The following is a 24,543-nucleotide window of genomic DNA, read 5'->3' on the forward strand; positions in this document are numbered from 1 at the left end:
TTTCAGTTGCAAATAAAGAATTTTGTTAACATGAAAAGACATAAGTGGAATTATCTCTAAAACAAAATATGCAAACGCTTCAGAGAGGCGGAAAACTAGAAAGAACCAAACCCCTCTCCAGTCTCACGGAGTGACGACTCCACGGAGTCACGGTCCATTGCAGAAACGGAGAGATCGCCGAGAGTCTTCCGATGACCGGCGCCGGCAGCAGCAGCCGGCGTCCGGCCGCAGCAGCCAGGAGCCGCGGGAGGCCCTCCGCCTCGGAGCCGGAGCCGGAGCCGGATGCGCGCCGAGTCTCCGCCGCCGCGGCCGCGGCCGCGGCCGCAGCAGCGCGGCGCCGTGGCCGCGGCGACCATGGGCCCCTGCGGCTCATGGACGTGAGCCCCCGAACCCTCACGGTCATAGGGATTGCTTCCGTCGCGCTCGCCACCGTCGCCTTCGTGGCGTACACAGGCGGGTGGTGGGCGGAGGTGGATGGGGAGGGCGCGGCGACGCTGCGCACGGTCATGCGCTCCGTCACGCCGCTGCCGGCGCCTAGGATGATGGATCTGCCACAGGTCATGGCCATTATTTTGTCCCGCTATTTTTGTTGAGCTTTCTATATTCGGTAACTAGAACCTGAGGGCTGGAATTATACTAGGGCTAACCAAACAGGGGAAGCACGCCACTCTAGTTTGGGAACCTCTAGTGAATTTGGGATTTGTTCAGGATTGCTTTATGCATTAACCGTAAAGTAGAGGTAACGGCTGGTTAAGCATACTGTGAGATTCATGAACTAACCAAACTATAAATTGTGTGTAATAGTGTTCATAAATGGACTTATCTTAAAGTGCACTAGTAAATGTTGCCATTGATCAACAAGGCTAATCAAATTTGTTGGGAGTCTTGTTTTAGGGCAGGCCAGAGGGTCTTGGCAACCTAATGCTGCATTGGATAAATTGTACAATATATTTTCGAAGTGCATATGCATTTTACTAATTTTCTAGGCGCACACTTGATTTACTCTCCATCTAGTTGTTGTTCTGGATGATGTGTATTTGAAAGTCTCTCATTTCTTTCATGCATTTGAGTTTTGGTAATAAACAGGTTAGCTTTCTGATGGTTCATGTTTAACTGGTTGCAGTTCCAAAGCAATCATAAGGAAATCTTGTATTGGGGTACTTACAGACCAAATGTGTATCTTGGAATTTTTACTCTCCAACTAGTAGTTGTTCTGGATGATGTGTATTTGAAAGGCTCTTATCTCTTACATGCCTTTGAGTTTTGGTAGTAAACATGTTAGCTTTCTGATGGTTCATGTTTAACTGGTTGCAGTTCCAAAGCAATCATAAGGAAAGCTTGTATTGGGGTACTTACAGACCAAATGTGTATCTTGGAATTCGTGCAAGGTGCTAAACTTTTGCAACACCTCCCTATTGTCCTTTATAACATGTTAATGGAAATTATTCTCTTCCTGTAGTTCTCTAGGACTTGCAAGGACTACGTTTGAAAGTTCATGTTCGTATTATCATTAATTTTGATGATGTTACCTTACTCATGAAAATTAGAGATATTTAGGAGTTCTCCCCTTCTACTTGTCTATCTGTGCCTTCATGTGGAGTTAATCTTTTAGTGATTACTGTACTGGACATTATAGAATAGTGCAGCTTGCTGTTTTTTACTAGTTGAAACTTCAAAGTAATGTCTCTATGCAATGAAAATTTTGTAGAACCAAACATTTGAGAATTTCATGCTAATACTACTTCTATTTCAGAACTCCTCTGTCTCTAATTGCTGGATTGATGTGGATTGGCTTGAAAAATGGACAGTATTTTCTTCGTCATGTTTGCCAAGATTCTGATGAGCTTAGCACATATGGGTGGACAGCTCACAATGGTAGGGATTATGGACGCCAAGTGTTGGTTGATCATGGCTTACTCTTGACTACTAGTTTTCTGAAAGAGAAAGGAGAGGGCAGTGGTTATGGTGGAGACTGGGCTGTTCGATTGGATGCTAATAATGAGAGGTAAGCGTACATTCATTATATGCAAATTGAAAAAGAGCATTTCATTTAACTGAAAAGATATAAAAACTTTCCTATTTTTAAACATGTTAAACACGAGATGGAAAGAATGATAATTCTGACTGAGTTGATTTTTCACTGCCAAATCCCAATTCAGCAGAAATCTGTCATTACTTACTTCCGACACTGCAAAATTATCAAACCAAAAGAAATTCATTCCATGTTTTCACACTTTATATAGGTCAAGTTTAAGTGAAGCTGAAGAAAACACCACACATCTGTTTTTCTACATTGCCGATGAAACTGGAAAGTCGATCACTATGGGCCCACATGAGCCTTCTTCAAGAGGCCCTGTTCTTTTGGCATCTGGATCGCATGAGGAAATTGGTGATTGGGAAGTCTACCTGAGATCTGAGGTATTAATATTCTTGATAGTTTTTCACCTTGTTAATCCTCGTTGGCTTTTCACTATTACCTTCTGTTGGAATATGACAATGCAATTCTATTCGGCTAACTTTTATATGGATATGTATGTAACTCTGTTTTCTTACAGGACAATTTGGAAATTCACCGAGCTGGATTCAAATCAATTAGCATGCATAATCTGAGTGACCTAGTACAGCAAGCCATTGCGACTAATGTATGTCTAAACTCTCACCGTTTACCTTATTATTGGGGAAAAATCAAAATCTATGTATGTCATGAAGCTACGCTTCCATTTAGCTACTTATGTGGACTTCTTTCTAGGCAATGCAAAGTGGTGGCCTTAACCTGCCAGACATGACTGAATATTCTTCAAATATAATGATCTATCAGGTAACTGGAAGAAGACAAAGGAATTTATTACAATATAATTTTCACCCGCATGAATGTGTGAAGCATCATATTTCCATTGACGATCTTCTTACCACCTTTCCAGTAAAAAGATTAATGATGTGCAAAATGTGTGTGTTTCCTTACTACAATGTTTGGACACAGGTGTTACCTGTCATAACTTTGATTCCTAGTGCATCATATTTCAGTTAAAAGCATTAACATAATGCAGTATAATAGCGAAATATATCAGCGCATTAGCTATACACACTGCTATGTAATACTGATATGTATGAATTTAGCACCATGGAGGATAGCAAAATATATTAACACCATTACTATATTTGGTATTACTAACACCTTTAGTTTTAATTTTTCATTCTCTTTTTTGTTGGGTCTTGTTGGGTTTCATCTCTAGCCTACTGCCTACCCCAACTTGCTTGGGACTAAAAGGCTTTATTGTATGAATTTAGCACCATGGTGGATGTAACAAAGGTTCTTTTTAGTGAACTAGTTTACATAATTTGGTGATTTCCATTATATAAGTTATGTAAACAAATGTTAGTGGTATGCTCTGTAAACACTTCTGATCCATGTTTGCATTGGTCTAGACCTTATGTCTTCGCTTCTTATGGGGAATTATGATTTATATTTTACTTTTGTCTTCGCAGGTTTCCATAATGTCTCCTGCCAAAGTAGACATAGTATTCTTGTCAGGGGCTGCCTCAAAAAATCCAATGATAGAAGAGCGCATTAGCAAGCTAACAGGTGATTCTGCTGCATAGTGCATACTGCATATAGTACATGTGATAATTTTATTCTATTTGCCGTGGGATTCAAAGTCGCCATCCATATTCTTTATTCATCGATCATTTTGAACAAATCTGCTTGGGCTCTTGACTTCTTCAGCATCCTTGCATAAGTTTCCTGATCTGTTTTACCTACATCTGGTCCTTTTGATGAACCTGAAATTCAAGAATGTTGGAAGCATAATATATTCATCATGTTTGTCACTAATGATGTCAGGTCCCATGCTGAGCGCCCGTCTTGAATCAAAAGAAAAGGATTTTGAAGAGAGATACGATCAAACCTTTAATCTAAATAATAAGGTGCGCTCTGTTGGATGAGCATTTTGTTTTCCTTTCCACAATCTTTTGTTTTTGCGGTGTATGCAGTTGTTTTCTTCTCATTGTATTACTATGTCCTACGATTTACATTTCTTTAATTTCCTAATTCAAATGTGTTTTCCAAAGGGATGCCACTCATACCCTACTGACTCCTGTATTTGTTTTGTGTATATATGGGTATGCACGACAGTGTCATTCATTTTATCAGTGTTTGTGCGCTTCACTTTACAGTTGAAAGACATTTCAAAAGTTAATTGATTTTTGCTATGAGATACACAATATTGTAGACAATTGGTAAAGCTTGGCTAAAGATTTTGTGCTGGACATATGTTGATGTTTTTTTTTTTTTTTTTTTTTTTTTTTTGGCTTTGATTCAGATTGATTCCAGAGAGTTATCTGTTGGTAGAGCTGCCTTGTCAAATCTTCTTGGAGGTATTGGCTATTTCTATGGACAGTCAAAAATTGCGCTTCCAGAAGGTTTTACAGTAAGTTTTAGAGCTTCACCTGATATCAATTTCATTTTCCTTATATGTTGTGATCTGCTCTAGTTCTAAGAAATTGCCATCTCAGGATAGTTTTAGTTTCATATTGGTAATGTGTTAGTTTTATATTGTTTTGCAGTATTTTGCATCTGAATCCTAGGTGATTACAAGTCATAGACAAACAAAACTTAATGCTTGAAATGTTTCTCTGCCAGCAAAAAAATGGGGATAAATATATTCCATATTGGCCTGCTGCGCTATATACAGCTGTGCCCAGCCGCTCATTCTTTCCGAGGGGGTTTCTGTGGGATGAGGGCTTCCATCAATTAGTCATTTGGTAATTATTCCATCATCTCACTGTTAAATGAAGGTTTTGTGCTACTCCAGTTCATTATCAGCAAGTATGTTGTTCTGTGCTGGTATTATTGCCTTTTGCTCTAATGAACATCCTTGGTGATGATGTACAGCCGTTGGGATGTGCATATATCCATGGATATCATTGGCCACTGGTTAGATCTACTTAATTCAGATGGATGGATTCCTCGGGAGCAAATCTTAGGAGCTGAAGCTTTAAGGTGATTTTCGCTACAAGCTATGTACTATGAGCAAAAGCAGTGATAAGTTTAGTGTGACACTTCTTATATCTTCCAACTTTTGGCATCATGCAGTAAAGTTCCTGAGGAGTTCGTTCTGCAGTACCCTTCCAATGGAAACCCTCCAACTTTATTTCTTGCACTACGTGGTTAGACATTGCTTCTTTCTTGCTCTTCATGTTGATGATGTGTTCATTGAATCGGTGTTGAGATCTCTAAATACTTTGTTTTTCTCGGACCTTTAGTGTAACTTTGCATGCTTTGCGTGCTTTCAAATGAGAAGTGTTGAAGCATAATGCAGAAAATCAATTTACAAACCGAAGTTCTCTATCCCTTTTTCTCCAATATACAAATGCCATAATAGTATGAAAAAGGGCATAGAAAATAGCGCTCACACAACAAAAGACCTGTCTTGAGAATCTTGCAAATTATGTTAGTCTGTGCTGTTTTGGTGCATGTTTATCAAATTATAAACATAAGTAACCAAGTATTTTGTTCACACTGGTCAAGCACCAAAAGTCTGTTAAACATATTGAGGTCTGTGATCAAGTCCTTACAACCGTTTGATTGGTGATATATTCCCATATGTTTTTTTTTTTTTGTCACAGATTTGGCAAGCGGGATACATGCAAAACAGTTTTCAGCTGAGGAAGCTGAAAAGATCTCCACTTTCCTTGAAAGGGCTTATATACGGTTGAATTCTTGGTTCCAGTGGTTCAACAGTACACAATCAGGTGAACTTTCTTGTTCCATTTTCATTTTCTGTACCCTGCTGACTAGTGTGTGGATCACATTTAAATGTTACTTTAGAGCTATTGCCATGATCATTTTCTGAAAACACACAAACACGCTGAACCTACAAGCTGTCATATGGTTACAGAAATAGTTGTTGAATGAGGGCCACTATGCTCAGTTGACTATTATCAGGATCTAGCTATGGTTGTATGATTCCAATAAAATCAGAAGAAGATATACAATCGAGCCATGGAAGCCTTCATTGGGTGCTATTAATTTTAGGGAATATTTGGATTGAGGAATTTTACTTTCAGTTACTGCTGGCTTCAGTTCACTAATTGAAGTCATCATAATTTCTAGTAAGACATAAACCTCAGCTTGATTAGAAATATAAACTATTAACACAGCTGACAAAATCTTTTCTGAGTGGTCAGCTAGACTTCCTGTTGTCCTTGAGAGACAAATCAGATTTTCAGAAGTGATATCTGATTCCTCCATGTTTTTTTGTACTCTCACCTCAAGGTGGTAAAAAAAAAGGGTCCTCAACTAGACTTTTTTTAAGTGTGGTCCTCAACTTGTTCAGTAGCTGTTACATCACAAATCCACTGTTGCAATGAGAAAGAAATGTGACTCAACTGTCTGAGTCTTAAGAGCTTGAAATACTTATGTACCTTCTGGTCCAACTAAAGGATCTGATCTACTTGTTTGAAGATAGAAACCATGCACATCGGTAGGGCACACTTCGTGTGTTTTGGTGATTCACAAAGAGATAAACATCATCTTAGTGTCATGTGGCATCACTTTGTGCACTAGAGCTTTCTGCAAACTAGTGTAAGCTGTAAGATATGAGATATCTGTTTTATAAAATTGAAGCAAAAGTTATTCCCTTGTTACGTCAATGGACCATGGATATACATTCGTTCCATTATATGATTCTACTTGTCATACCGTTTCCCACCTTTGGCTTATTTATCCTAAATTGTTCATAGGTAAATACGATGGCACCTTCTATTGGCATGGAAGAGACAATATGGCAACAAGGGAGTTGAATCCAAAGGTTTTTGAATAATTCTTTTTTGCTTGCTCCAATACTGATCAATTGGTCAAAATCTTGTGTCATTTAGCCCTTGTCATGCCAGACTAGAGTTTTCTTCACTTATCTTCTATAAACCATTGCAATCGTATGATAAGGCCTAATATTCACAAGTACTTTACAGACTTTGACATCTGGGTTGGATGACTATCCTCGCGCATCGCACCCTAATGATGAAGAACGCCATGTTGACCTTCGGTGCTGGATGCTTCTAGCTACAAACTGCATGCGCTCAATTGCAGAGTTTCTCAAAATGGATAGTGCCCTTGAGAAGGTAGTTCAGTATGGATGTAGGAACATGACTTGCTAATTCCAAGTTGCTTCGTCTCAACCATTGACTCTGGCTCCTTTATTGAAAAACGTTTGTTGAACTTCTGCAGGATTACTATAAGATGTCAAATCAACTTTCAGATTTTGGGACACTTAACAAGGTATTGTGCTGTCAATTCCGACAATTTCGTATCATACTGGGAATTTTTTTTTTAGATCTGTCAAGTCTTTGGGCCCTGTCTTGGCTCCACCCTAAACCTGAATCTTCTCTCCCTTTGAGAGTGGACTTCTCAATAATTTCCTCCATATATATTCTTCTACAAAATTTTACATTTATCAAGTAATTCCGTCGCAAAGCATGGGTTTTATTCTAGTTCATATAACCGGTCATGTTCGGAGCCCTGTTCTGCTTCCTCCTATGATACAATATTGGTTTAGTTCCAGAACTTAACCGATGATTATTGCTTGTTATATTCAGTTATGTAATATCGACATTTTTACAGTTGCACTTGGATGACAAAATCGGTGCTTATTTCGACTATGGTAACCATACTGAAAAGGTTAGTGCTGTGCTTCCTCTGTGCTTTGGCACTTTGTTTGCCAGTCACTATTCTCAATTTTGCTTGTGAGATTGCTTTTGTAGGTTCGATTGAGATGGTATGATGTCAAAGATAAGGATGCTATGAGACGAGAACTCTTGCGAGAAACAGTACAGCCCCCTCAGCTGCAATTAGTACCTCATGTTGGTTATGTCAGCCTCTTCCCATTCATGATGGGGGCCATTCCACCTGTATGCTCTTTACTTTCGTCTGTTTCTTTTGTTACTTCAGTATTTTTTTCTGATGCTCATTCTAAAGTAATAATCACCTTTTGACTCTGCTCAGGAATCGTGGGTTCTTGAGAAGCAGCTCGATCTAATATCTAATAGCTCTATATTGTGGACAGATTATGGCCTTCGGTCACTTTCTAGAACGAGGTATAAATGGTCATTATTTATTCTTCTTTTATGTAGAAGTCTGAGTAGGTTGCATGCATCTCCCTCAACAACTTAAGTTTGGGATCTCTGGAGCATATATGCAAATCAATTTAATTTTACCACTGGTAAGATTGCTATTGCTACCCTATCCTATCCACACCCTAGGCTTCAATGTGGCTAGAATCGTCAAACTGCCCGCATGTCCCCAACACCTTAGTATTGTAGCTTTGGGTGAGAAGTTTAATATAACTTAATTAGTTGGTCATTCAACTACTGGGGTCTGAATTATATGTTGATACATGGTCCAGTTCAATATATATGAAGCGTAATACGGAGCATGATCCGCCATATTGGAGAGGTGCCATTTGGATAAACATGAACTACATGATTCTTTCAGCACTACATCACTATGCGCATGGTAAGCTCTTGACTTGACTAGTTTACGCCCTTTGCAAACTTTTCTGTTAGCGTGATAAAACTGTGCTTTCATGTAGAGGATGGTCCATACAAGGACAGGTCAGGAGAACTGTATGGCAAGCTAAGATCAAATCTTATCCGGTATTTTCATTTTCTTCTTCTATTGAAGCCAAGTGAATTAGCTGAACTGCAGCTTCTCTAATAGATTGGTGATGCTACTTGCCCGCTTGACATTTACAGGAATATCGTGCAGAATTACCATGAAACTGGGTTCTTCTGGGAAAACTATGACCAGAAGAACAAAGGAAAGGGTAAGGGTGCACGGTCGTTTACTGGATGGACTTCACTTATTGTTCTGATCATGGGAGAGTCCTACCCAACATTGCATAGGTGATATATAGCTCCCTAGCAGCCACATAAAAGATAGCAATGCCAATTGGAATGGAAAGGCTGGCCATTATTTAGCTCGATTTGAACCAAAATGGTGGGAGATCTTGATTCGTAGCATTGCTGCCTTAATCATGGATTTTTTGACAATAACTCCTGGTTACTCCATTCAGCATATGTTTTGGCGATAATGATCATCCCGTTCTCTGTGATACTGTTAATTAGTTCCTCGAGTAAATTCTTTTTTTTTTTGTTGGAGGGGGAGGCTTTCGTTAAAACCCCTACGGGAAGCATGAGCATATAGAGGCTAGATACAATGAAACGCTGTTAAGTTGCACTCTACTTGCTAGTTGCTATCGAGCGTCTGATGAAAGGTAAGCTGCTACTGCGCTTGTCATGCCTGGCGATTTGCGCAATACGATTAATGATTCCTGACTAGTGGCTAAACATGCTGGCCCAATGAATAATTCTTTATCTTTTTTTCCCCAATGAATAATTCGGATAACTACCATACGCTGGTGGTATATCTGATCATCGTCAGCCTTGCATCGATTCGCTAGAGATTTAGTAGTACGACACAATGCGTTATCGCGGCCCCTGTGTGTGTACTTTGCTTGCTACGTCTGCAAGCATCATCTATCTCCTGTCTGCAAGCAAAGTTAGCCTGAAGTACCCTGAAGACAACATGTGTCTGTACTCCTGAACTTTAATCATCGTGACGAGCACCAACCAGATCTAGGGCTAATGTTTGCTCCCCCTGATCACTGGGAGCCCTTTCGTTTTTCAGGACGAAACCACCGGGCAGGTTTACTGCCTTTGGAATGTAAAGGCGTCGTGCTACTCAAATCGTCAAGACTGTTCCTGAAGGTCGTAGTCCCGCTGGAGAATCTCTTGCATTCAATCCACAAAATCGCCGGTTCTTGCCATGGCAGATCGCTGCAATTATTTTCTTCTCGCCATTATGCAGACCCGTATTCACTCTAAATGAACGTGCCGTCCAAACTTTTGCAGATAAATCTTTCTCCAGAAAATACCCTTTTCTTCCCATCAAAGTGATTTCCTAGAGAAAGAGAACATAGCTAAATAGAAATGGGTTAGAAAAGCAAGGAGACAGGTAAGGCCTCTCCCCGTGCTGGTTTAGACATTATTAGGGGCGTGTTTGTTTGTCCTTATCAAAACATCTTAGCTTTGTCTGTGTATATATTTCTACGGAGAAGGTTATTTGTTTGTCTATATATATTGTTCATTTCTATATCTGCAGATGCAATTATATGATTAGAGCAGACCTGATAGATATGTGCGAATCGAACTACTCTATAGAGTCTGGTTCAGTGGATGTATTGCATCTGTTACAATGCTACAATAGGCTCACTCGTTAGTCTTAGATGCAGGATCACTATATCTACCCATATAAATAATCAAACACTTTCATATGATCATTGCATCCGTACATGCAGCGTAGCTTTATGAAAACCCATGCAGACAACCAAAACACCCCAGGTGTCCACCTCAAGCCCAAAAGTTCTCTTTTAATTTCTCCTACCGATTCGTGTCTGACTTTGAAATTTTGTACAATGTTTCTTCATCACAATATCACCCACCGCTATGATTTTTGTCAAGTTTCATTGCCACGATTTGTTTGAGAAACCAGGGAAAAAATGAGGGCAGGGGGTGGACGGTATTTGAAAACCAACCACCCCTGGTGGCTGCTGTACGTCAGATTTGTATCGTGCGACCGATATTAGTAACTCACAGACGCTTGGAAGATGAGGACTCTCTTCCCCGTTTGTCGCCGGATTCGTATATCGGAAAACCAGCCAGTTAGTAGCCAGTTACCGGCATCACGGTCCAGAAAACGAAAGCTGATTAGTGTAGAATCCAATGTGATCAATGCCAACTGCTTGCAGTTACTTGTACCCGTTGATGAACGGACGTGCATTCGGAAGGGTTATCTCCCAAATGGACATCCCCTCATCTTGTATATATATCTCAATTAACAATGAAAGAAATAGTTCTAATTTGTGTTTGTCTACTATCACACACTTGAATCTCCACTGAGTGATCAACGAATAAGCACTAGAGGCACGAAAGCCTCCATCACAGGTGAGAAATGGCAAGGATGAACATATCTTCGATTGCCGCTGTTCTTCTTTGTGTCCTATGCCAGGCAGGCTATCGTCGCCATGGTCTTCGTCGGAATGATGGTTAGTGTCGCCACCACACTCTTATGGATCGCAACCACCGTGGCCACCGCTCCCACAGATGTGGTGGCCGTGACGCGCGCATGCCTCACTGTCCTCTGGTGGTGAGGCACCACGCTGGCCCAAGCCACCCACCTCCAACCCTGACTGCGCTCGGTGACGATGCCCCTTCATGCGCACAATTCCATGCCTACTGTCCCGTGGACGGCTTTGCGTTGTTCACGTACACGCCGACGTGAAAGTGCATCTAGACCCTCTAAGTGGGTTTTGGCTTATTGATGACAAAACGATTAAGGAACTAATATGTTTATCGAAGCTATGAACAGGTCTTAGTCTCAATTGTGAAGATTCATGATGATTGATGCCCCTCGAAAAGAAAAGAGAAGCAATGTGCAGTACTCAATAGGATTTAAATTGTTCTATCTTTGAAATTGAGTCTAGGTTAGCCATACTATTAAGAGGGTTGCATTTGTTAGCTTTCATGGTGTCTCAATGCTCAAAATAATCTTTTAAAATCAATAATTGAGAGACACATTCACCCACGGATATTGAGAAATATTGGCAGAGTATACTGAGTCCGGAGTCTCCGGTGTTCACCGGATACTCCAGTCCTCAGTGTTTAGGCCTGAGTCTCCGAGAAAGACTCCGCCAGAAGAGCCTCGGTTCCGAATATTTTTTAATTATCCGGAGTCTTCGGTGTTCACCGGATACTCCGGTAGTTGGTGAATTTTTGGCCGGAGTCTCCGAGGGAAACTCCGCCAGGGGTGGCTTGGTTAAGCATTTATTTTGATAGAAAAAGGTCGGAGTCTCCGGTGTTCACCGGATACTCCGGTAGGAGAATATTTTTGACCGGAGTCTCTGAGAGAGACTTCGCCAAGGGTCGCTCGGTTAGCATTTATTTTTAAAAAACCGGAGTCTCCGGTGTTCACCGGATACTCCGGTACCTGGAGAGGCCGGAGAGTCCGGCAAGTCTCTGGACTTTCTCTCTGTGGTAACTAAGTCTGGGCCGGAGACTCCGAACAGTTCAACAGAACCGTAACGGCTAGTTCTGACACCGTTCTGACGCCGTTTTGGATTTCAGGCCGGAGACTCCGGTGTTCACCGGATACTCCGGGGTAGGTATGCCAGAACAGTAACGACTAGTTTTTGAGGGTGAGCTATATATACCCCACACCCCTAGCATTTATGACTTGCTGTTGCTGCTGAGCTCCACTTTCACATAGCTTCCCAAGAGCATTTAAAAGCCCTCCAAACATCTCTAGTGCCTAGTTTGCGTCAAAAATTGAGAGATTGTGTTTGGGGTTAAGTTGAGTCAATTGAGCATTGAGTTCATCATCGAGCATACATTCTGATCATTTCTCTTGGAGCCTTGTGCTCCTAGACGTCAGGCGTCGCCCGTAGAGCACCCAATCATTGTGGAGTGCCACGGAAAGTTTGTAATCGACATCGACTTGAGTAAGGAAACTCTAGCTTTATAATTAGTTTTTGTGATCATCTTGCTAGTATCTCCTGTTGTTTAAGCATTGTGCTGATATTAGAACTAGTGTCACCTTGTTATACCTTAGTTGTACTTGTTTAACTTCAGTTGTTCTCGAGTTCCTGTATAAACCGGACAATCTGGACTAGACTGGATACTCCGGACAGACCGAAGTATCCAACCTTCACCGGAGTATCCGGCATCTATGTAATCCGCTGTTTAGTTTTGATTTTCAGAAAAGCCTATTCACCCCCCCCCCCCTCTAGGCAACTTTAAGTACATTCACGACGACCCACTCGGCTTCCCCGCCACCAATAGAGGTTGACATCCACATCGACGCCGAATCGATGCTCCCTTCCTCGACACTTGCGTCGATCGCTCTGATGGTGCCTGGACAGAGACGTCCTGGCCTACTTGCCACCACAGTGGTGCGCTACATTAGTAGTGGTGCACCCGCTCCTACGCGAGTCCCACCGGCGACCTGAGAAGTCACACTGACGCTCTCAGTTAACCTAGGCGTCTCGTCGTGGGTTACCGCCCTTCATCAACGACTGGATCCACCTCAGGCGGCTCTTTTCCTCCACATGGTATAGGCCCCATCCTCACCACTCCTGCAGGCAAAGGAACCTCAATGACACCCTCTACTCCGGCTAGTCGTGTCCTCCATCGCTTCAAGACCGCGGTGGCGAACCGCCAGCCCGACCTTCGTCGGGATCTTGGACCCCGCCGTCCTCGGGCTTTCGCTTCGGGGCCCACATTGATAGCGACATAGGCGACTCGACCTCCTCCTCTGACGAGGCAGAGTACACCCCACGCTAAATGGAGAGGCGATGCGACGGCGCGACAACGGAGCAGAGGAGGTGGTGCGGCGGCATGGTGGGCGGAGTCGGGTGAAACCCTAACCGTCGAGTTGCGCCACCCTTATACGCCACATGTCCTCCCCTCCTCCAGGCCGGCTGAAAGGCCGCGTAGCCCCAGGCCCATGCTGCGGCCTGCCTCCCTCCCCGCACTCAGCCGCACGGGCTGAAAGGCCACCTAGGCTTCGACCCAGGTTGCTTGGCCCCCATGTGCTAGCACCAGCTACAGAGGCCATATGCCATTTTGCAAAAAAAAAAAACCCCTGGGTTTCTCACAATTTGCAAGATGATCCTATTACTAGTACTATGTATTAAGTATTTTTCATGTTTAGACCCTTGATGTTTACTATAATTACATTTAGTATTGTTTACTGTTATAATTTAACATTTCATACCTTATTTTTCTAGAATATTGTGCACTGTTCAATCTGTTTGTTTCATGTAATCCCTATAACATGCAATTATGTTTACGACCACTTTCATTTTGCAATTGAGATTCATTTTCTTGCAAGATTATACATTAATTCACCTTAATTAAGTTTGAGGAGCTCTTACGCCAAAATATGCTCAATTCAAGCATAATTACAATGCAAAATCAAATTAAGTGATTACCTCAATGTAATATTTATGAAACACAAGGTAATGAAGATATAGATCTACTGCAAATTTACACATTATCCACCATTACTGTGAGGTCTATATTTTGTCATCTTGACAAAATGACTACCTTCAAAGTGTTCTTCTAAATATTCTATTTAGCTTAAAACAAGGTAATAGGAACATATGCATCTACTAACAAATATTAGATTATGCCTCCTACTACTATGAGATCTACACCACATTTTGTGATTATCTTCAATGTGTTAGCTACATAATTTGAGGTCTACACTATGTAATTAGAGTCTCAACTTGATTTTACATATTTTGCATCATTATTACAACAATACCATGATGATTTTTAATTTACCAATAGTAAATTAATAAAATCTATGGTTTAAATCCATGTAGGTCAAGATGACCAACAAAGCGTTCGATATACTTGCATTTGATGGTCACAACTACCTGGCATGGGCAATGAACGTCAAGGTCACAACTACCCGGAATGGTAGCTGCACTCCAACCTCCCTAAGAGGGAGATCCACCGCTCACAAATCAAGTTAAATATGATGCATTATACATAATAAGGCATCATATCCATCCAAATCTTAAATCTAAGTATCTAATGGAAGAAAATTCAAGCATATTGTGGCTAGCTCTCAAAACAAGGTATGAACAACAAAATGCAGTCATTTTGCATGATGCAAGTCATGAATGGACACATCTCTGACTCTAGGAGTTCAAATCCGTCGAAGATTACAATCATGCTGTTCATAAAATATGTTCCAAGTTGCGTTTTTGCAAAAAGAGCCTACTAAAGTGGAAAATATTCTGAAAACTTTATCTACTATACTTCTCGCTGATAGAATCTTATAGCAACAATATCGTCTAAGAGAATACCAAGTTTATTCTGACTTGATACATATCTTACTTCAGGCCGAAAAATACGATAAACTCCTTCTTATGAATCATCATCAATATCCAATAGGCGCTGCTCCTTTACCTGAAATATATTCTAATGTCTAGAATAACAATAAGTTCGATGACACTTTCTAGAAGCCAACCGACAAACTTTAAAGGTAAACATAGACACAACAAGAAGCAGAAGCCATGTGCATCGAAAAAGATGATGGCATTTCTAAACCCAATTTGACAAATCTAATGTTTGTCGCAAATGTGGCTGCTACAAGCACACTACTAAGAAATGTCAAACCCCGAGACATTTAATTGATCTCTCCTTACAATCCGTGGGATGTAATTGACCTGCTCAAGGATAAAGATTTGAAGCACACTTTAATCTTCAAACTGACACCGCCAAGGAGGCTAGTTGTTCACAACAAATTATACAAGAACCAAGTAACAACCAGATTCTTCAGCAACCAGAAGATCCGATGAGCACAGAAAATATGATCATCGAATTTGCTTCACATGACATGTTTGGAGACCTTATTTAGTCTTCCAATTCCAAAGATACTATGTTATCTACGTCTATTAGTTGTTATAATAGTAAGTTGTCATCATTATGTATTGTATGCCACAATATTGTATTAGCACTTATGATACTAAATAAAGTTTGTATGTATTATATATATCTGATAAATAATTTCATATTAAATTCTTCAATTCTATATATAGATTTCTACGGGAGTTAATCCGATGGAGGAGGAAATGTGCCTTGTGGACAGTTGCACCATAAATTCAACTCTTACTAAGAGACAAGAAAATATTTTGATAATCGCTGGACGCGATGCAATGATTGTTAGCTCAAGTCGTACCTTAATTACTCTCCCTATGGGTATGCAGGTTATAGTCGATGATGCTTTATTGTATCATGATTCAACTCGTATCTTACTAAGTTATAGAGATATTCATCAGAATGATTTCCATATTGAAACCCATGACGACAACAAAGAGGAATGTCTCCTCTTAATGAAAAATAACGGATATGGCAAATAAGTACTTGAAAAAATTCCCTCTTTTATCGTCTGGATTGCACTACACATACATTAAACCTATAGCAAATGCTGCGTACAAGGTAATTTTTCAGAATGTCAATGCATTCCAAACTTGGCATGATTGCCTTGGTCATCCCGACATAGGGATGATGCAAAAAATTATCAGCAATTCCATTGATCATGATTCAAGTGATGCTAAATTTCCTTAATCTTCGGATTTTATGTGCACTGCATGTGACATAGGAAAGCTAATTGTAAGGCCATCTTACCTTAAAATTCAAGCAAAACCACTCAAATTCCTTAAACACATTCAAGGCGATATATGTGGTCTTATCCAACCATCAACTGGACCATTCAGTTATTTCATGGTTCTAATAAATGTATCTATACGATGGTCTCACATGTGTATCTTGTCCATACAAAATCATGCATTTGCCAAAATAATAGCTCAAATTATTAAATTACAAGCACATTATCCTGAACGTCGAATTTAATCAATTCGAATGGATAATGTTGCAGAATTCTTCTCACATGCCTTCAATGACTATTGTATGGCTCTACAAATTCATGTTCAACAATCTGTCCTATATGTCCATACTCAAAATAGTTTGGCGGAATCCCTTATCAAAAGAATTAAGCTCATTCCACGACCCTTATTACAGAATTGTAACTTACCAACTTCATGTTGAGGTCATGCAGTTTTACACGCTGCTGACTTAATTCAATTACGACCTACTGCATATTATACTACTTTCCCTCTACAATTAGTACATAAAAATCTACCAAGTATTTCCCATCTGTGTAAATTCGTTTGCACTATATACGTACCGATCTCACCACTACAACTTACATCTATGGGCCCACACAGGAAATTAGAGATCTACGTGGGGTATCAATCTTTGTCGATCATTAAATACGTCGAGCCCATATTCATGGCCTGGTTTGCTAACTGTATATTCAATGAGGACCATTTTCTAGTATTAGAGGGAGATTTGAAGTACCAAAAAGAATACCATGAAATCAATTGGAATGTCTAAGGAATTTTCGCCTCAGATCTACGTACTCAAGAATCTGAACTTCAAGTTCAGAAAATCATCTATTTGTAACACATTGCAAATAACCTGCCAGACACATTTACTAACTATAAAGGTATCACCAAATCTTACAATCCTGCCGAAAATATGCCCAAAAGAGTGGAGGTACCAATAAAAATCACTTAACTCCCAGTTCAAAATAAAAGGTGAAGAAGTACGACCACAAAGGAGGATACAACTTCTTGCAAGCACCAAAGAAAACAGAGGAAGAAACCCTTTGAAACAGTATATGCAAGTCAACCTCAAGTTGATATACACCCAGTGGATGAGCAACATCCATAACCCAGGTCAATAGCGCACTCAATTAATGATGTTGGGAAATTGGAATACCTCGACTCAATTATTTTGGAAAATCACGAACAATCACCAAGGGTATAAGAGATTTCCACCAACTATCTAGATTCTAAAGAATCATATGACCGAAAGATTACAATTGTCGAAACATACTTCTCCACTAAAATTGCAAACAACCTCCAAAATGATCTAGATCCCAAGACCATGACAGAGTGTAAAAAACGCTTGGACTGGACTAAATGAAAGGATGCAATCTAAGCAAAGATAGCTCCACTCACAAAAATAGAGGTATTCACAAAAGTAATACCTACACATCCAAATGCCTTCCCCGTGGGATTCAGATGGGTTTTCGTCCGAAAATAGAATGAGAACAACGAGGTGGTGAGATATAAAGCAAGACTTGTAGCACAAGGGTTCACGTAGAGACCCAACATTGATTTCAATGAAACCTATTCTCCGGTCATGAGTGAACTCATATTTCGATATCTTATCTCATTAGCAGTACAAAATCATCCATCTATGCAGTTGATGGATGTAGTGACAACATATTTATATGGGTCACTTGATTTGGACATATACATGAAGGTTTCCGATGGAATCCAAATTCCAAATCCAAACGCAAATCACAACATATACTGTGTAAAGCTTAATAAGTCACTATATGGCTTAAAGCAGTCGGGATGTGGTACAATTGATTTAGTGAGTTCCTTCTGCAAAAAGGCTACTCCAACCATGATGATTGTTCATGCGTGTTCCTCAAGAAATTCTCAATAGGATTTTGTATTATCTTTGTGTATATTAATGACCTAAATATCATTGGCAATGCACAGGATATTGATGAAGCACGTGATCATCTAAAGACGGAATTCTAGATGAAGGATTTGAGTAAAACCAAATTTTACTTGGGTCTATAACCTGAGCACCTTCCCTCGGAAATTATGGTACATCAAGCTGCCTATATCTAGAAAATGTTGGAATATGGATATATCCATCTAAAACCCCTATGGTTGTTCGATCTCTAGAGATGGAGAAAGATCCATTTAGACCATAGGAAGATGGAGAAAAGATATTGGGACCCAAAGTTCCATATCTTAGTGTTATTGGAGCGCTTATGTATCTTGCAAATTGCATCAGGCCTAATATCATATTTGTAGTGAACTTACTAACTAGTCATATCACTGCTCTAACTAAACGTCATTGAACATGAGTCAAGAATATCTTTCGATATCTTCAAGGCACCAAAGATCTTGATCTATTCTTTCAATTTCAAAGAAATCAATATTCAAATATGATTGGATACACTGATGCTGGTTACTTATTAGATCCTCACAACATCATATCAGTCAGGCTTCGTGTTCCTATATAGGGACTTTTTATGAAAATGGAAGTCTTCTAAACAAACTCTAGTGGCTATATCCACCGATTATTCTGAAATAATTGCATTATATAAGACATCACGTGAATGCGTGTGGCTTCGTATAATGATAAAACACATACAATAGTCATATTGTATTTGTTCCATTGAATCACCTACTATTATCTATGAAGATAATACTGTTTGTGTTGCTTAGATGCAAATATGTTACATAAAGAATAATATTACTAAGCATATTACTAAATTATTTTATCATCATGAGTTACAATAAAATAGGGAGATGAACATTTTGTAAATTAAATCTTGTAATAATCTCACAGATTTGTTCACAAAGTCCTTACCGACTTCAATATTTCAAAATGTTTATGGCATTGGTATGTGACGAATTCAAGATTTGCAAGAATCAGGGGAGTCCCCTCTGAATTTAAGCTGTTCATACATTATATTGTACTATTTTCCCTTTATAAGTTTTACTTATAAAATTTCTCATAAAAGATTTTTAATGGGACAATATCTAAATAAGATCATATGTTATACCTCTTATTTTACCTACCGGAGTTTTTAAAGGTATAAAAGATATATCTATTATTCTCTAAACTCGTTTATTAGTTTTTCCTTTTACAAGATTTTTTCATATGAATTTGCAAAAAGACAATAATCAATATACGTTGTATCATTTTTTTTATTTTTTATTAGGTTTTAAAAGTGTTTTAATAATATATCACTATTCGTCTTTTCATATTTTTCCATAAGATTTTTAAGAAATTCTCAAGATGATATATATATGAACTTATATTGATCAAAGGGAGGTGTTAGAATCCAATATAGTTAACGTGAACTGCTTGCAGTTACTTGTGCCCGTTGATGAACGGTCGTCCATTCGAAATGATTGTCTTCCAAATAGACATTGCTTCATCTTGTATATATATCTTAATTATCAATAAAAAATTATTCGAATATGTATTTGTCTACCATTGCTCTTTGCAATCTCATCGTTCTCACCAATTAAGGCCACGTCCAACAGCTTCTCTTCGCGGGCGAGATTCTTGTCATGAAGGGGTTCTCGTTTCTTCTAGCATTTTAACGGTTTCTTTTTACGGTTTCCTTCACGATAAGATTCTCAGGATCATTCTCTTCAGGACGGAATTCTCTCTCCTTTCCCTTTATAATTTCTCTTAAAAGAAAGTTATTGAAGATGAGAAAAAATAAAAAAAAAATAAGAACAGGAAAGAGAATTAGGAAGGAAAAGAAATGAAAGGAATACGATGGGGCTGATCTTAGGACACGCGCGCATACGTACCATCTCAACCACCGCCCAGAACCGTTCATCAGTTTTAACTGTGTTCCCATCTCGACCACCGCGAGCAGCAGCCCAGCCGGCCAACCACCGACCCTGCGGCAGCGGCTGCATGGGGCCGCCGAGCAGCCGCGCGATGGCGTTGGGCGCAGCCTTCCTGCTGCTCCTCGTCGCGCTCCCCTCCGCCTTCCTCTACCTCACCTCCTCCGCCGCCCCCGCCGCCTCCCGCAGCGCCCTCCTCAACCTTAAGCCCTTCTCCGCCAAGTGCCCGCCGGCCCCGCCCCTCCGCGTCTTCATGTACGACCTGCCCCCGCGATTCCACGTCGCCATGATGAGCGCGGGCGCCGACCCGTCCCCCAATGCGGCGACGGGGTTTTCCGCGTGGCCGCCTTCGACGGGCGGGATCAGGCGGCAACACAGCGTGGAGTACTGGATGATGGCGTCGCTGCAGGACGGGTTGGGAGCAGAAGGGAGGGAGGCGGTCAGAGTGCGGGATCCAGACGCGGCAGAGGCCTTCTTCGTGCCCTTCTTCTCCTCGCTCAGCTTCAACGTGCACGGCCGCAACATGACCGATCCCGAGACCGAGGCCGACCGCCTCCTTCAGGTGCCGAAAATCTCAGACCATTTTTTTCCTTGTTATATTCTGCTGATAATTCTGCTCCGCCATGTGACCTATGATGATAAGCTCGGCTCAGATCGAAACAGCAGCTCTGTACAAAATTCCCTGTGTTGTCTCGTATGTGTGTTTCAGAAAATCGTTTGGCTATTTATTGGACGGAACGAAGCAGCCAAAATTACCCAGTGAAAGCTGTACTAATAGTAAGACACGCACTAGAACATGCAAAACAATATGATTTTTTTAAAGAGCTATTAAACACAAACAGGGACACCAAAGATAACCCGTAGAGGAAGAAGCTGTCGGCCTTTGGACAATTCTCTCACTAGTTGGTGTTCTGTTACCATCAATCGTGCTATCAATAAACAGAGGTCTTTCCCCAAATTATGATAGGCCAGACGGATGTTTCCTACTTTCCTTTGCTCGATAATATAATGTGGCATTTTTTATGTTACTGCAGTGATGTACTGTTTAACTCACTAAAATGTCTTCACAATTTGAGTTAGTTCTAGACTGTGAGACTTAGTTACTGCGATTTGTTTCGTATGTGCATTACGGATATGTGATTGGTAGGCCTTGACCATATTCGAAGGATGTTTTGCAGAACTGAAATCAATATACCATATGAGTTGGTGTATATTACCTATTGTCTGCTATGGTCGCCAATATGTGCTCATTTGGTTAGATCTGTCAGGAGTAATTCTTAATTGGATATGGTATGATGCTTCCTATATATGTTAAAGGCCAAAGGATGTTTCTTCTTGTGGGCAGCACAGGCCTGAAGATAGCTTCATGTGCACAAGATTTGTGCATAACTAGTAAGTAGCAACGCCAGCAGACTCAATAGTTTGGAATAGGCCAGATTGGTTTTATGGAGAGTTCATGAGGATGATAAGACATAACGGCAGTGGTTACAAGTTCCATGGCGATGTGGCTGATACAGGTGCTACCACTGTTTGAGATTTCTAAGAACGGTGCACTGCACAAGCCGTGGCCCATGGCCCAGTGGTGGCTCCTTTTGAGGTCTTTGGTATTGAATCTAGTGCTTGAGGCAAAGAACATTTCTATTGCAAGAAGAAACTGGTGCTTTCTTGTCACTTATTTGTTATTTCACCACGCCATTCTGTAAAGTTTGCTTAGCCAACACAAAATAGATTTTTGTATAAATGCAGAACATTCACTTGTCCAAACTCCAAAGTCTTGCATCATGCAAGGTGTGTATGAGAAAAAAAAAAATCAAATAACAAAAATAGTCCGCAACTCTATTGCAAGAAGAAACTGGTGCTTTCTTGTCACTTATTTGTTATTTCACCATGCCATTCTGTAAAGTTTGCTTAGCCAACACAAAATAGATTTTTGTATAAATGCAGAACATTCACTTGTCCAAACTCCAAAGTCTTGCATCATGCAAGGTGTGTATGAAAAAAAAAATCAAATAACAAAAATAGTCCGAAACTCCTCTGATACCTTGTGATTGAGCTGATTAAGGGTGGTGGCCTGCAAGGCAAGTGAATCACTTGTATGCAGTATTCTGCCTTGTTCATTTTAACGTTATAAGAAAAATAAGTTCATGTAAAATAAGAATATTGTTTTTATCTATCTTGATATTATTCCCCTGTTTTTTTTCCGATAATGATATTATTCCCTTGTAGGTTGAACTTATGGACATTCTATGGAAGTCTAAATATTGGCAACGATCCGCGGGCCGTGACCATGTGATTCCCATGCATCACCCCAACGCTTTCAGATTCCTACGAGATATGGTGAATGCATCTATTCTTATAGTTGCAGACTTTGGAAGATACACAAAGGAGTTGGCTTCCTTGAGGAAAGATGTTGTAGCACCATATGTGCATGTTGTGGATTCCTTCCTTGATGATGATCTACCTGATCCATTTGAGGCTCGTCCTACACTCCTTTTCTTTCGAGGGCGTACAGTCAGGAAAGATGTATGGAATTGATTTATGATAGTAGTAACTACTTCTGCCCCTTCTCCTTGATCCATCCTAATTTTCTGATTTAGTTCACTGTTTCCCCCTAGTGGAACTTGTCTTGACATAATAACAACTTAGTTTTAGAGCCTCAAGAATATTACATTTATGGTATTCAATTTGTTTTTTCAGGAAGGGAAGATCCGGGCAAAACTCGCGAAAATATTAAAAGGCAAGGATGATGTGCGCTTTGAGAATAGCTTTGCGACGGGCAGTGGCATTAAAACAGTAATGCATCTTTCTCATTTTTTACCTTTCTTTACTTAGCTATCTAGTCTTAAATGGATTTTCCCGGCACCCTACTAGTGTCTTTTGAACATACTGTGTCTTTTGTTTATGGTTTTACTATGTCGAGGCAATCTTAAAATCTTTTTTTATTGAGGCTTCTTGATAAGAGAACATGACATTTCAAAATGGTTTCATCCTGACAGTCTACAGAAGGTATGCGGTCATCAAAGTTTTGTCTCCATCCTGCCGGGGACACTCCTTCCTCATGCCGCCTATTTGATGCCATTGTCAGTCATTGTGTTCCTGTGATTGTCAGCACTCGGATTGAGCTCCCTTTTGAAGATGAGATTGATTACAGTGAATTCTCGCTTTTCTTCTCAGTTGAAGAAGCTGTAAAGCCTGATTACTTGCTCAACCAGCTCAGACAGATCCCTAAAAAGAAGTGGATTGAGATGTGGTCGAAGCTAAAACATGTATCTCATCACTTTGAATTCCAGTATCCCCCCAGGAAGGGTGATGCCACGAACATGATATGGAGGCAGGTGAGGCACAAACTCCCTGCAGTTAATCTTGCCATTCACAGGAATAGGAGACTAAAGATTCCAGATTGGTGGGGATGATAATTGGTGAATAGTGTACAGATTATCATATCGACTGCTAAACTTGGAGTTCTTCAGTGCGTGATGAAGACATGAAGTCATGCTGGTCATTCCTTGTGCACCAGGTGCTCATCTCAAGATCCACGGATCTGAGTCCACAACAGTTTGCTGACGGACACGACACTATCACCCTTTTTTGGTTCATTTTGTGACACACTAACAAAATTTTCCCCCTGATGTTACAAAATAGTGGGAACAAATAAACTTTTAGTAATATTACAGAGAAACCGTACCTGACAAAGAGCATTTGTATCTCCTTAAAGAAAAGGCAGCAGTATTTGTTCTAGCGTATTAAAAGTTGCAACATATTCATGGTAGATACCGTTCCTGTTGACTTCAATAATGGAGGTTTTTAATCTGCTTATTATCATCTTACTGTTTTTCGCTTTGGGTTGGGAACTTGTGAACTCTGATGGAACCTTCTTTGGTTTGTTGAGATCCCGCATTCTTCATTAAGGGTTGCGTTTAGTTGGAGAACGAGATTAGATGGGATAGAATCATCTATGTTTTTCTAGATGAGATGATCTAATTTTCTGTTTAATTGTGATAGATGGGATAAGTCAGTTTTCTATTTGGTTAGATGGATGAGATTGATTGTGATGATTTTTTGGTGAACACCCCAATTTGTGCATATTCATATTTATTTGCATTCCATAAATGTTTGAATGAATTTGTTTGAATTCAAATTGAATTAAAAAGAGAATATCATATGCAATAAAAAAATGCATATAAATGGAGCATTGTAAAAGAACTTACTTTTCACCAAATAACGTAGGGTTGAAAAAAATTATTATGCCGTATGAGAGGAATATTACTGATTTTTTTTAGATTTTTGAGAATTTCTTTAAGGCCTTAAAAATTGCTAGATTTTCTAGGAGTAGTCCTCTTTGAATATTTTTATTTTGAAATCTGTAAGAGATATTAAGATGAATCCTTCTAAAATAGATTCATCATGAATTATATAAACTACAGAAAAAGTTTGGTCGTTTTTTAACCACGGCAACGTC

The 24,543-nt window shown here is 40.0% G+C and overlaps 2 protein-coding genes across 2 annotated transcripts; both read left to right on the plus strand.

Moving 5' to 3' along the window:
* The first annotated feature begins 81 nt into the window (after positions 1–81).
* On the plus strand, positions 82–9,116 carry LOC133927452 (alpha-glucosidase 2-like). The gene is made up of 22 exons (XM_062373930.1): positions 82–557; positions 1,315–1,388; positions 1,754–2,005; positions 2,244–2,418; positions 2,556–2,642; positions 2,750–2,818; positions 3,487–3,583; positions 3,842–3,924; positions 4,320–4,427; positions 4,640–4,761; positions 4,892–4,999; positions 5,093–5,166; positions 5,626–5,751; positions 6,742–6,809; positions 6,970–7,119; positions 7,226–7,276; positions 7,619–7,675; positions 7,759–7,905; positions 8,000–8,091; positions 8,400–8,509; positions 8,586–8,649; positions 8,749–9,116. Exons 1-22 carry the CDS (start codon positions 192–194, stop codon positions 8,900–8,902), a joined length of 2,634 nt encoding a protein of 877 aa, XP_062229914.1. The 5' UTR covers positions 82–191; the 3' UTR covers positions 8,903–9,116.
* Positions 9,117–20,040: 10,924 nt separating this feature from the next.
* On the plus strand, positions 20,041–23,906 carry LOC133927457 (probable arabinosyltransferase ARAD1). Its single transcript, XM_062373943.1, has 4 exons — positions 20,041–20,646; positions 22,311–22,607; positions 22,782–22,877; positions 23,081–23,906. Exons 1-4 carry the CDS (start codon positions 20,155–20,157, stop codon positions 23,495–23,497), a joined length of 1,302 nt encoding a protein of 433 aa, XP_062229927.1. The 5' UTR covers positions 20,041–20,154; the 3' UTR covers positions 23,498–23,906.
* Positions 23,907–24,543: the final 637 nt, after the last annotated feature.

This window comes from Phragmites australis, chromosome 1 (assembly GCF_958298935.1).
Source record: "Phragmites australis chromosome 1, lpPhrAust1.1, whole genome shotgun sequence".
NCBI lineage: Eukaryota > Viridiplantae > Streptophyta > Magnoliopsida > Poales > Poaceae > Phragmites > Phragmites australis.